At 37.4% G+C, this 12,500-nt stretch overlaps 1 protein-coding gene across 5 annotated transcripts in view; it reads right to left on the bottom strand.

Moving 5' to 3' along the window:
* Nucleotides 1-544: 544 nt before the first annotated feature.
* The window catches only part of LOC113816948 (uncharacterized), a 23,455-nt gene continuing 11,499 nt past the window's right edge, over nt 545-12,500 (bottom strand). For 3 of the 5 annotated variants that reach the window (XM_070135087.1, XM_027368940.2, XM_070135088.1), the window contains 4 exons: nt 11,442-11,538; nt 5,806-5,912; nt 4,003-4,136; nt 545-3,685 (listed from right to left, as the gene is read on the bottom strand). In XM_070135087.1, the coding sequence (XP_069991188.1) occupies nt 3,488-3,685; nt 4,003-4,136; nt 5,806-5,912; nt 11,442-11,538 (536 nt within the window). In that variant the 3' untranslated portion in view covers nt 545-3,487. The remainder of the gene's footprint in view (nt 3,686-4,002; nt 4,137-5,805; nt 5,913-11,441; nt 11,539-12,500) is intronic. The other 2 variants (XM_070135089.1, XM_070135090.1) reach the window with 2 other exon arrangements.

Here is a 12,500-nt window from a genome sequence, read left to right as displayed (position 1 = left end):
TATGTTCACACAGGACAACAGAAACTATATAATAAAGTTACTGACACAACCATTATTTTTTGTCTCTTACCTCTGATTATATTGTCGTTACAGAGGAAGATGCATAAATATATATATATATATATATATATATATATATATATATATATATATATATAAATAAATAAATATATGTTTATATATATACATATATATATATATATATATATATATATATATATATATATATATATATATATATATATAGATATATATGTGTTTCTATATATATATATATATATATATATATATATATATATATATATATATATATATATATATATATATATATATATATATATATATATATATATATATATATATATATATATATATATATATATATATATATATATATATATATATATATATATACATATATATATACATATATATACAGATATATACATATATATATATACATATACATATATATATATATATATATATATATATATATATATATATATATATATATATATATATATATGAATACGTATGTGTATACTGGTAATACATAAATGTTTGTGAGAGTACAGATAACAGGAATTTGATGGAAATAGATATAGATACATAAATACATAAGCAAATCAATTGATTGACTAACCAAATACATGAACCTAATTACTCAAATACCAAATATGGTGCTGAGGAAGACTTCAACACTGACTAGATACATATCCGCCATAGGCCTAGCGACTCTGTAAGGGAAACTGGCATTAGAATACTAACCTGAACGACGTAAAAATCTTTTTGAGATTAGGTGCAGCCCGGAGTAATTGGTTCGAGGAGTGACATAGAAATTCAAGGGGAAATAAGGGGGTGAAATAGGAAACCTAACCTGACATGTGGTTAAAAAAAACGTGGAAGGCAAAACATGTAACGAAAGAAATGGATATAATAAGCGTTTAATATATGGCACGTTTGTATGAAACAACAGAAACTATATTATTACACTCAATATCAACCACACGGTATAAAGAGCCATCCTTCCCACAGAAACCGATATTACTCGTTATAAGTAGGCCAGTAGCAGTGTAATATAATAATATAATAATATAATAACGTGTTTTGCGCAGAAATGGAAGACAAACAGCAACAATTACAACTGTTAGTCATGATACTTATTTAGAACACATAAGACAGTAAGAAAAAAAAATCTTATAATATTGATTATTAACAGTAATTAACATGCTTTATAATCATAAAATAAAAAGGAGGAGGAAAAATTGGAACATGAAACAACGGGAGATTGCGTATTTGAATTTCTAACCTTTTTTTGTAACAGTATACACGCAGCTGTACTGTTATTTTACATTTAGAAACAATATAACAATAATTTAGGAACAAGTATCCATATTCTATACTGAAAACAAAGTGGAAAGATCTAAGCATCAGATTTTGGTTAACCCGAGACCTTTTAGTGACATTGTTAGTGGGAAAAAAGAAAAGAAAAACATAGTAGTAGTAGTAGTTATTGCGGATATGATGAACAGAACCACCATAATGGTATGAAGAATGATATGGATTGCTTTATTAGTGAATCAAAATATATAGCAGTACAATAGAGATCTAAATCTCGGAAAATTGTACACGACTCGACCTTTCGCCGAGCGCTCTTAAATGACAGAGTGTCTATTGACGTTTTCATACGTCACGACCACGGTCGTGAACGGCGAGGCGCCGTGGACAGTATGAAATGTACACTGCACTTTCAGACTGTCGTGCGCCTCCCACGACCTAACGCCGTGCACTCCAGGGAGCGCTTCGTTGTGTGGCTTTTGGCCGTCCACACGACACGACCATGTCGGTGGCGAGTAATGCTGTGCGCAGGTAAGTAGTCAGGAGACAACTTAAGCAGCGTCGCCGCAAGTCAAGATGGTAAAAGGTTGACATGAATGCGTCCATGGAGAGCAATGTAGGCTTCATGCCATCCACAGCGCTTCGCCATTCACGACCGTGGTCGTCACATGTGGAAGCGTCTATAGTCACTTTTTAATTTGAGAACACGACGTCTTGGACGGCGCTCGGCGAAAGTCTGAAAGCGGTATATGGACGCCGTCAGACATGTCAACCTTTTCCCGCCTCGACTCCGCGGCGACGCTGCTTCAGTCATCTCTTGACCACTGACCTGTGCACAGTGCTGCTGGCTACTGAAAGTATCGTGTTGTGAAGACGGTCCACAGCCTTCCACAGCTTCGCGCTCTCTGCAATGCGCGGTGCTGGGTCGTGGGCGGCGCACGGGGACGCCGATCCAGCTGAAAGCGTCCGAAATAAGGGTTACATTTATTTCGAACAGTCGACTTTCTTTATTTTCTTGTGTCTATGGGAAAACATTTCTGTCTTGCCTGCCTGTAATGGTGATGGAAGAGTAAATGGTGATAATTATGATAATAATGATAGTGATTGGTAATTATAATAATAATAATTATCACCATTATAATAATAGCAATAATAGTAATTATCACCATTATAATAATAGTAATAATAATAATTGCAATAATAATGATAAAAATAGCTATCATAACAGTAGTTACAATAAAAAGCAGAATAAGAATAATAGGGATGATAAGAATAAAACGAATAAGAACAGTATGTTAATAAAATGATGATATCACAATAAGGATTATGATAAAAATGACAGTAGTAATATTGATGATAATGATTACGATATACCGACTAATGACCGGTATAATGACAATGGTAATGATGATAATAATAGTATCATAATATAACTATCATGATAATAATGATGACTAATAAAAAATGGCAATATGGTGATGGTGATTATAATGATGATGATGATAATGCTAATGCTAATGCTAATGCTAATGCTAATAATAATAATAATAATAATAATAATAATAATAATAATAATAGCAATGATAATTCTTATAATAATAATTAAGATGATGATAATGATAATAATGATAGTAATAATAATGATTATAATAATAATGACAATAACAACAGTGCTAACAATAACAATAATGATTTTAATAACATTAATAATAATGATTTCAATGACTTTAATAATAATGATAATAATAGTAATAACAATAATGATAATAATAGTAATAATAATATTAATGAAAATGGCAATGTTAATAATTATAATGATAATATGAATAATGTAATAATAATGATGATAATTATAATAATAATAGTATTTATAATAATATTAACAATGATGATAATGAAGATAATAATCATAATAATAATAATAATGACATTAATAACCAATAGAACAATGATCATATTATCACTAACAATATTACCAATAATAATAATGATCAGAATGACAATGATACCAACCATACAAATATCGATCTAATGATAAAACAGATAACGCCAGAAATTAAGATAGAGACGACCCCGTTATCCGTTATCCGAACTTCTTTAGAGACGACCCGTTATCCGATATAATTTACCCGTTATCCGATCTTCTTCAGCACTTGGTCCAGTCCGGGTGTTCCTTCGGCCGGCAAGCGATCGGACAGGATTTCTTCGACAGCTTCCTCCTGGCGGTGCCCTTGGAGATCCCCCAGCCGCAGTACTTGTTGTCTTCTCTCTTCGTCGGGAAGGGCGTGGCGTTGATGTGGGAAGGATGGAGGCACGTGTAACTGTCGTGGTTTAGGACGTCGTTCTGGAGAGGGGGAAGGAGGTTATGCTGGGTGTCTGTGCGTGGTTTGTTGCTGTTGTTGTTGTGATTATTATTATTTTCATTTTTTTTTTTTTTTTTTTTTTGGGGGGGGGTGTCTTGAGGTTTTGGTTTGTTGTTCTTCTTTTTTTTCTGCTTTCTGTTTGTCTGTTTCTTTATGTCTTCTTCCTCCCCCACCTCTCTCTCTCTCTCTCTCTCCCCCACCTCATTCACACACTCACCCCCCCCCCCTTCTACTCATCCCTTCTGCGCATGCGTATCAGCCACCCACCCGCACGAAATCTCCATTCATAAAACATTACCTTCACCACAGGCCATACGATATTTAGCAGGAGTCGTTGGTCGTACGCCTTGTCTAGGTTCCTCGGGCTGTTGAACATCCTGTCTCGCATTTTCCTCATCAAAGTCTGGTTCTTGTTGAAGGCGCCCCAGAGACCTGAGTTTGACAGAGGGAATTGGTGAGTCGAAGCCACAAAAAAAATATGTATATAAATAGCTAGGGTAGTTAATAGATACGAAATTAAGGATAGTTAATAGATACGAAATTAAATGAAGATGAAAGATAAGTACACAAAAAGGGGAAAATATATAAACGAAAAAAGAAAGAAAAATTAATGAATGTATTCGTGTTTTTGGTTTGAAGGTCGATGTGTTTCCATCAGGTTTTTACTCTTAAAGGGCTTATGTGAAGTAACAACTGAAAATTTTAAAAAGGGAGAATTAGCTCGCAAACCATCTCTCTAATAAGAGCAAAAAGTGAAATCTGAAAATAATTCCCCAAAATTGATTTATTTCGATTCAAGTCAAGTTAAATTTTCCCGCGAAAATCCGGAACCCGGATGTGTGACGTCAATTCCAGAACACGATCACCGCATTCTCTGCATTCAATACGTTGTACATGGCAGACTCACTACAAGACTACAGCGGCAGTGAAGTTTCATCGAATCATTCCGACGAGGACATTGGTATAAGTTCTTCAGAGGGTGCCTACGTCTTCGAAGAGTTGGAAGAAGAAGAGGAATATCTGGGGTTGATGGCTGTTGCACCGTACATGCACGAACCCGACGCTGTGGATGTCGTGGAAGTTGTGCCAAACCAGCCAGACATGGAGTGGCGTCGAGACCCAAAGAGATTGAATGAATGGTAAATTTCTAAATTATTTTTTATAGCCGAACGTGTGATTCCGCTTTTGTATGGTAGAAAATTTTGCAGGCTGAGCTATCTCTTGTCTGCACTCGTGGCGCAGGCCTACATCCATTCACGAGTGGAGGGGCATCGGTATTTATTTGTGTTGTGCTTTTTGGGGTATACCTACCCTACCTCTGTGTAGTAAAACATGCACACTTGCAATGCACTCGGGACACTGTGTCGTACTCATGCAATGAATGTTTGCTACGCCGCCAAGCACAAGCACTCTTTCAGAGTTTGTTTTGCACTGTTGTGATCATGACAAATATAAATTGGAAATGGCCTTCCTTTTGCAAATCCCATGTCGTAAGCCATTCTATTCGCAAAGCAATCGGGCTCGAAGTGTTTCAGGCAAAGTATGCTGCTTGGCACAGGCTGAAAGTTGCGCCGCTTGCATGCACGAAACGTGTCCACTTCCTTGCTCTGTCGCGGTCTTTTGGCCATTCAAATAGCTGGTGACATGAATGGGAACAATGAATTGCTACACAACGCCGCGGAATCCTTTGTTACAAACTTTAATAGCATGAAACTGGGACAATTCCATGATATCCTTGACTCGCGGGTGCACTGTGTGTATCTCGCTATTCAACAAGATTCTCCCTGGTCCTGGGAATGACGTCACAACCGGGGATTGCCGAAGACCGCCGAGTTTTGCATCTTCGCTCTAAAGGGCGTTGCTATGGGATTTTTGGGGATACCAGAGGGTCTCCGATTTTTTTTTTTCATGAATAGGCTAAGCATACATTACTGAACAATATTCAAAGAAAAAACAATGCACGATAATTACTTCACATATGCCCTTTAACGTAAACAAAGTGTGAAACCATTGCCCTTACTTTACCAGCCACATCCACAAGGAAATATAACCCATAAAAAACACACACAATTACAATTTCCTGTGACGTGCGAAAGATTACCTGCCATCATCAGAGCTCTGTGCACGGGGTGGTCGTGCATCACGTGGAAAGACCGACCCGACCGGAGCCACTCGTGCACGGCGGCCGCCTCCCGGTCCAACACCCAGCTTCGTCAGCCGGTAGTGATGAGGCGACGGTGGTGGTGGTGGCGGTGGTAGCGGTGGTGGTGGTGGCGGCGGTGGCAGTGGTGGTGGTGGCGGCGGTGGCAGTGGTGGTGGTGGTGGCGGCGGTGGTGGTGGTAGAACAGGCGAGCGAGAAATAAAAAAAGCTAAGTTAATTTCTCAAGAGCTACCTCCGCACAGTGTTAATTTGAGCATGGACTTCATAATGGGGAACTTCTTTCCATAGCTTTATGGTCTTATTTTTTCTTCGTATCGTTATTAACTACCAGCATTAATAACAATAATATTCTCTGCAAATGGCATTTATTCGATTTAATACTGATGAAATAATTTCCTATTTCACTAAATTACACAAGAGATACGTAGCATATTTAAAGAGGTTTCGCCACACCACTTACACCACAGGACCCCGAACAAGTGTTTCTGACAGAGCCCAAGCTGTAATACTCTAACATGAGGTCGAAGTCTTGCAACACCTGTTCTGATTTTACGAATTCTCGGATTTCTAAACATATTCTACATTCGACTAGGCGTGATTTCATTAGCTTAGTCCTTGCAACTGTACACTGAAGCTGAAATCATAGATTACAATAACATAATAATAAATCAGTTAATATAATGTGTTAGACTTAGTATGAGGCCTAATGCAAAGCACAGTCAGGGACACATGAAAGATCAACATGCTAAGAATAGTCCTTTGCTAATAGTGTTTGCACCGCTGTGTTGTGTGAGATTGCCAATAACCGTTACTGCTGTACTGCAGCTGACAGTCAGCAAAGTATTTCAGATAGCACTTTGTTAGCCTATTACCAGTGTAAAAGCACAAGAATGAAATTCAAACAGTAATTTTGCACCTGAGTAAACTAACATTTATGGATTATCTGCCAGATCCTGCATTTACCATACACTTCCCTACAGGTGGATAAAGAACGATGTTATCTTTGCCACACTTGCTCTATATTCACAAAGGAATTTATTCTCTAATGGGTTAGTATGGCTGTATAACATTTCAGCGTATTATCGTTATTCCGATTAACATATTGGCTCAGAATTTCAGCCTACGTGAAAGTAACTTTTCAGTGCACCTCACATCCCCATCCCACTTTCGGTAATATGTCATGGTCAGCATACTCTGTTCTTCATCTTTTTATAAGTATTACTTCTGTTATCATTATCATTATTGTTAGCATTATTATCATCATTACTGTTGCTATTATCAACATTAGTAGTAGTAGTAGTAGTAGCATCATCATTATCATTATATTAGTAATATCATCACATCATCAGTAGTATTAGTAGTTGTAATAGTAATAGTAGTAGCAGTGGTTCTATCATCATCAATATTATCGTTATTATTACCGGTATCAGTATTACCGTCATCATTATGGCTGATGAAAGAATTATCATTAGTAGCAATGATATTGTTATTACAACTATGACTTGCTCTTATTGTTACCTTTGTAATGACAATAAGGATGACAATATCATGGTCATCATGAGTATGTGCAAATAATAATGATGCTGCTTACATAAAAAAAAGAAAATAGATGCAATAGTAAACATAACGATAACAGTAATGATAATAAAGATGATAACGATGGTGGTGATGATAATGAAAATGATAGTAATAATCATATTCAATTCTGCTCTCGCTACAAGTGTATTTACCTAATTGTATATATGGTAAATTTTACCAGTGGTTTTTGGATTGTTCCATAATTGCTACGATTGTCATGATGGCAAGCACACATCACAAGGCCATGATGTGGAAATGCAAATTTTACATAAAATGAGTCAGAATAACGTCCAAACAGATTTTTGTAAAACTATAGGCAGACATGTAGGCCTATATGAGAGTATAAAGGGTATATGGAATCGATAGATCGACGAACTCCTAAAACATTGTTATCTAACATAATTGCAAATTCAAAGGAAAAGCAAACTTATTGATAAACTGATAACAGAAAAGATAAACGAGTATAGCAGCTTCTGTGTCTATGTATGTTTATGTGGTACTTTTGCCACAACCATATTTCAAAAAGAGTTTGTCTGAATGTTATGTGATTGATTGTCAGGAGCCAAAAGAATTGTGTATAATTGCTTTACTACTATAAGAACGAGTCGATCAACGACCTACTAAGGCGAATTGCCATCTCGTGAATCCCACTTTACCAATGCTGGTAAACGTGATGATAACAGACTCCTGGTAAGTGCGTTGCGGTCGCATGTTAGGGAGTCCGGCCACTGAAAGACATGGCTTCATAGTGTATTCCTAGTATAGACACTTTGACGCTTAGCAAACTGCCCTACAGTATATATTCCTTAAGCTATGTGCCATCCCTACCATCCCTCTGCAATTCCCTCAAGGGCGTCTATTCAGTCCAGGGATCCCTTTACAAAGCGGGATGCTTCAAAAGCTGCGAAGGGAAGCAATAGAAATTTCCTTCCCAGAGCGGAAATGCCGTCTTAGTCTTTCGTCCCAAATAAAGAGGGAAAAGATGCTAAAACAAAAACAGTAACATAATCAGGAAGAAGCTTATTACTTGTCTAAATAGCGAATATTACGTTATGTTTGGTACAATTGTACTATAGTAATATTTATTACAATTAGATTTTAAAGATTATCCAGACAAACGTTCATTTGATTAAGGAATGTAAACACTCAGACATGCTGTAGACACGGAACTCACTTCTCTGGCTCTCACTCTGTCCTGCTGGGCAGAGTGAGAGTCAGAGAACAATAATGGAATACTATCTACAAATATCATAACAAATATTATGATGAAAATAACAATAATGGACGAAATCAACAAGACAATTCGCTTGGACTGGGTATAATCGTACGGCTGTTGGACGAGTAATGTTATTTTACTCAATTTCAGTTTTAGTATTTCCTTCCTCTCAACTTAATTTCTATCAGCTCATAATTACGTCTCTCATACATTACTGATTACACTAAAAGCGGCATATTGGATAGAATATTGTCGGATTTTCTATTTCTGTTGAAATATGGGGTATTGGGTTAGCTGGAACGGTTGCATGATGTATAACTAATAAAATGGGTTGGTTGACTTTTCCTAAAACACTGGCTTTTTCTGGGACACTTCTCCACCAAGGGAGACTGCATAGTGGGACTAATCTTGCTTTGTAGCTGACACATTCGATGCGGCTGTCTAGGGATCCCAGGACAGAGAAGACAAGTGTGACCACTTTAAGTTGAGGTTCGCAGGCCGCCAGTTGTTAGCCACGGGTGTCGGCAATGTCAAGAGAATACAAGATTATTTCACCCTCTATTTGCGCAGGTAATGACGTCATCTGCAGTAGACTCGGTGATACTGACGTAATTTTTTTTTAATAGCACCAATATATCTGTAAAGGAGGTAGCATTATCGTTAAGCTTAAATAGGTGTCCATTCTTTTGTTGCTATTCTGATACTGGTACTGACAAGAAACGAAAAAATTGGAAACAATTGAAAAGTGTCCTGACTGGCTAGCTATGACATTCCTTGAGTAAAAGCACTGTGCTCCTCCCAATTTTGACAACTTTAACTTGTGAGGCGGGAAAGCGGTCTTTTTATGTATTGACATTCTAATGAACTATGGTATAACGATGTCTTTCTTCACGTTTATCCCATATACTGTAATAATCCTGGCAATATAGCGTGCCCCATAATTACATTCACCAAGCTCAGTAATTTGATAGATTGCAAGCGAAACAGCTCACCGCTTTCGTATAATCAACGTGTAGTTTTCGTTTGCTGTAGCTGGTAACACTACCTGAACGAGATCTGATTACAATGAATCAAGGATCTTTACGAAGAGCTTAGGTTCTACTGGTAATGTGTGTGAGTGACGAGTGCAAGCAGCTCTGTCAAATTGGGGCGTGGCTAATGCAGGCGACCAACACGAGATGCCAATTAGTTTATTTCCTTCTTCTCCACATATAACATGATGTGGGAAGGATTACAGCTTTATTTAACAACAATGATGAGCTCTCCATATTGTTTATTTTAATGATGATAACAGTTATGATAATAATAGTGAAGATGGTGTTGTTATCATTGCTAACAATGATAACAAAACAACGGCATGAATAATAATGATGCAATTAATGTGAATAATGATAATATAACATTGATCTGAATATGAGTTATAACAGTATAATCGTAATTGATACAGTAACAATTATGATAAAATCAATAATAAGGCTGACTTATGAATACTTGATTTATATTTTTCTATGAATATTATCAAAGGAATGTGAGAATAAGGGAGGGGCAGATGGCTCGTAAATAAATGTTATATATATATATATATATATATATATATATATATATATATATATATATATATATATATATATATATATATATATATATATATATATATATATATATATGCAGTCATACAGCACCAACATTGAAATGTTATAAAAGATATTAACATACAAAATACCTCCACGTAAACTAAATTTGCCTGAACAATGTATCACATGGCAAAAATTGTATCAAATTTTACACCATGGATGCCTTTTAACTCAGTGTTTAACATAACGCCAGTATGCGAATATTGTATCGAATTTTGTTCTACTGATGCCTCAATTCAGTGTCTAACATAATTATAATGCCAATAATAGCACAACAAGTAGTGCCAGATAACACAGTATCATCATTTACAAAAAAGAAAGAAAAAAAAACTACAAGGAAGTATGGAGTATGCTGTTGAGTTTTCATCCTTCCCCGACTGTGGCGTGCTGACTAGCTAAAAGGGTGAACTTGGACAAAACTGTTTTTAAAGAGGTTTTAGTAAATCTTTGAGAGTTATAAGTTATATCACTTAAAAAGAATAATTAGTTGTTACTAGTATTTGATGATTTAATAACTATGTGTACTTATTACTTATATTAATATTATGGCATCCATTAATTATGACTAATATATCCAACTGTGATGTTGTGTACACTGTAAGTAAGTAAACTTTGAAAAAAACATAAATGGATTACAGTATTTGTTTTACTTATTACTTAAATAAATATATGTGTGCCTGCCTGTGTGGCGACTGACTTGTCAGCATTATGATTCATCTGTCGTGTCGTGATTAATTTGTTAGCGTTTTTTAACTTTAATTTTTAATTTGTTTTTTAATTTTTAATTTAAGTTTTAATTTGTTAACTCATTGGCAGCGCAGTGACTCGCCTGCCAATACTATGGCTCACCTGTCAGCTTCAAGACATCTATCAGCATCGCGACTCACCTGTCACTACTTTGACTCATCTATCAGCGTAGCGACTCACCTGTCTAAATAATGACATCTGTCAACGCCAAGACCCATCTGTCAGCGTCGTGACTCACCTGTCAGCATCATGCCTCGCCTCTAGGCTTTGCAACTCGCCTATCATCGTCGCTAATCCCCGTCAGCGTTGTGACTCCCCTTTCAACATCACGACGACTCACCTGTTTGGCTCCGCGACTCACCTGCCAACGTCACGCGTCACCTGTTGTGGTCGCATCTCACCTGTCTGCGTCGCGGCTGAGGAAGACTTCCACGGTCGGGTCGCCCATGACAGCGAAACGCCACATCCGCCCCACGACCCCGCGCTTGTTCAAATTTCCTGTCGGGAACATTGCGACGAATGTAAAAGACATGGTGGCCGGGGAGAGGCAGCCGAATGGTTCACTGTGCGATCTGCTGCATTGTGTGTGTGTATGTATGTGTGTGTGTGTGTGTGTGTGTGTGTGTGTGTGTGTGTGTGTGTGTGTGTGTGTGTGTGTGTGTGTGTGTGTGTGTGTGTGTGTGTGTGTGTGTGTGTGTGTGTGCGTGCGCGCGCGCGCGAAATATTGCAATTAGTGAAGCCACTCCTTGTTCTCGAGGTGTAGTAGTGGCGAGAAATACAAGCAAGCTACTTTGGAGTGGTGGGAATCGCTTTAACTGATATTTAACCGAATAGATTCGGATTTCTTTTTTTTTTTTTTTGGGGGGGGGAGTGGCACCGCGAACGGAATTATCGGCGTGCACGGCAGTTCCCCAGTTTGCGCCTGGCTCGTTCGGTAGTTTGCGAACAACATTAGGCACCTAAAACCATTGATTTGGTTATCATTTCAAAAACTTAAAGGTTTACCTTCACTTCACATAATAGTGCCACATAGTTTAACCTTACGAATGTTGTCGCTACTAAGAGAGAAAAATAATCTCCCTCCGATAAGCCGATAGCGCGGGAAAGGCGACCAGCGTTGCCAACCGTAGCGGGCGCCCACTATTTGCCATGGCAAGCATAGTTGCCAAAGGGTGTCCTCGATTTACGACGGAGATCCGTTCCCGCGATGGCGTCGTAACCCGATTATTGACGTCATTCGGAACACACGTAAATGCAGTACATGTACGCACATGCATAAACACCGGTTACTCACATATGCTAGTGCAGTATGTATGCATGTATTAAAGTCATAATCCAAAAGATAAGACACTCCTATGACGTACATAAAAACACAGCCAAGGCTAAAGGAATACATGGAAGACAAACTGTAAATACAGTTCATGATTTCTAGCGTCGCATCCACGAAACGTCGTAAGTCG

Source organism: Penaeus vannamei, chromosome 20 (assembly GCF_042767895.1).
Source record: "Penaeus vannamei isolate JL-2024 chromosome 20, ASM4276789v1, whole genome shotgun sequence".
NCBI lineage: Eukaryota > Metazoa > Arthropoda > Malacostraca > Decapoda > Penaeidae > Penaeus > Penaeus vannamei.
Note: the sequence above shows the minus strand (reverse complement) of the source record. Positions and strands in the feature narration are given on the sequence as shown.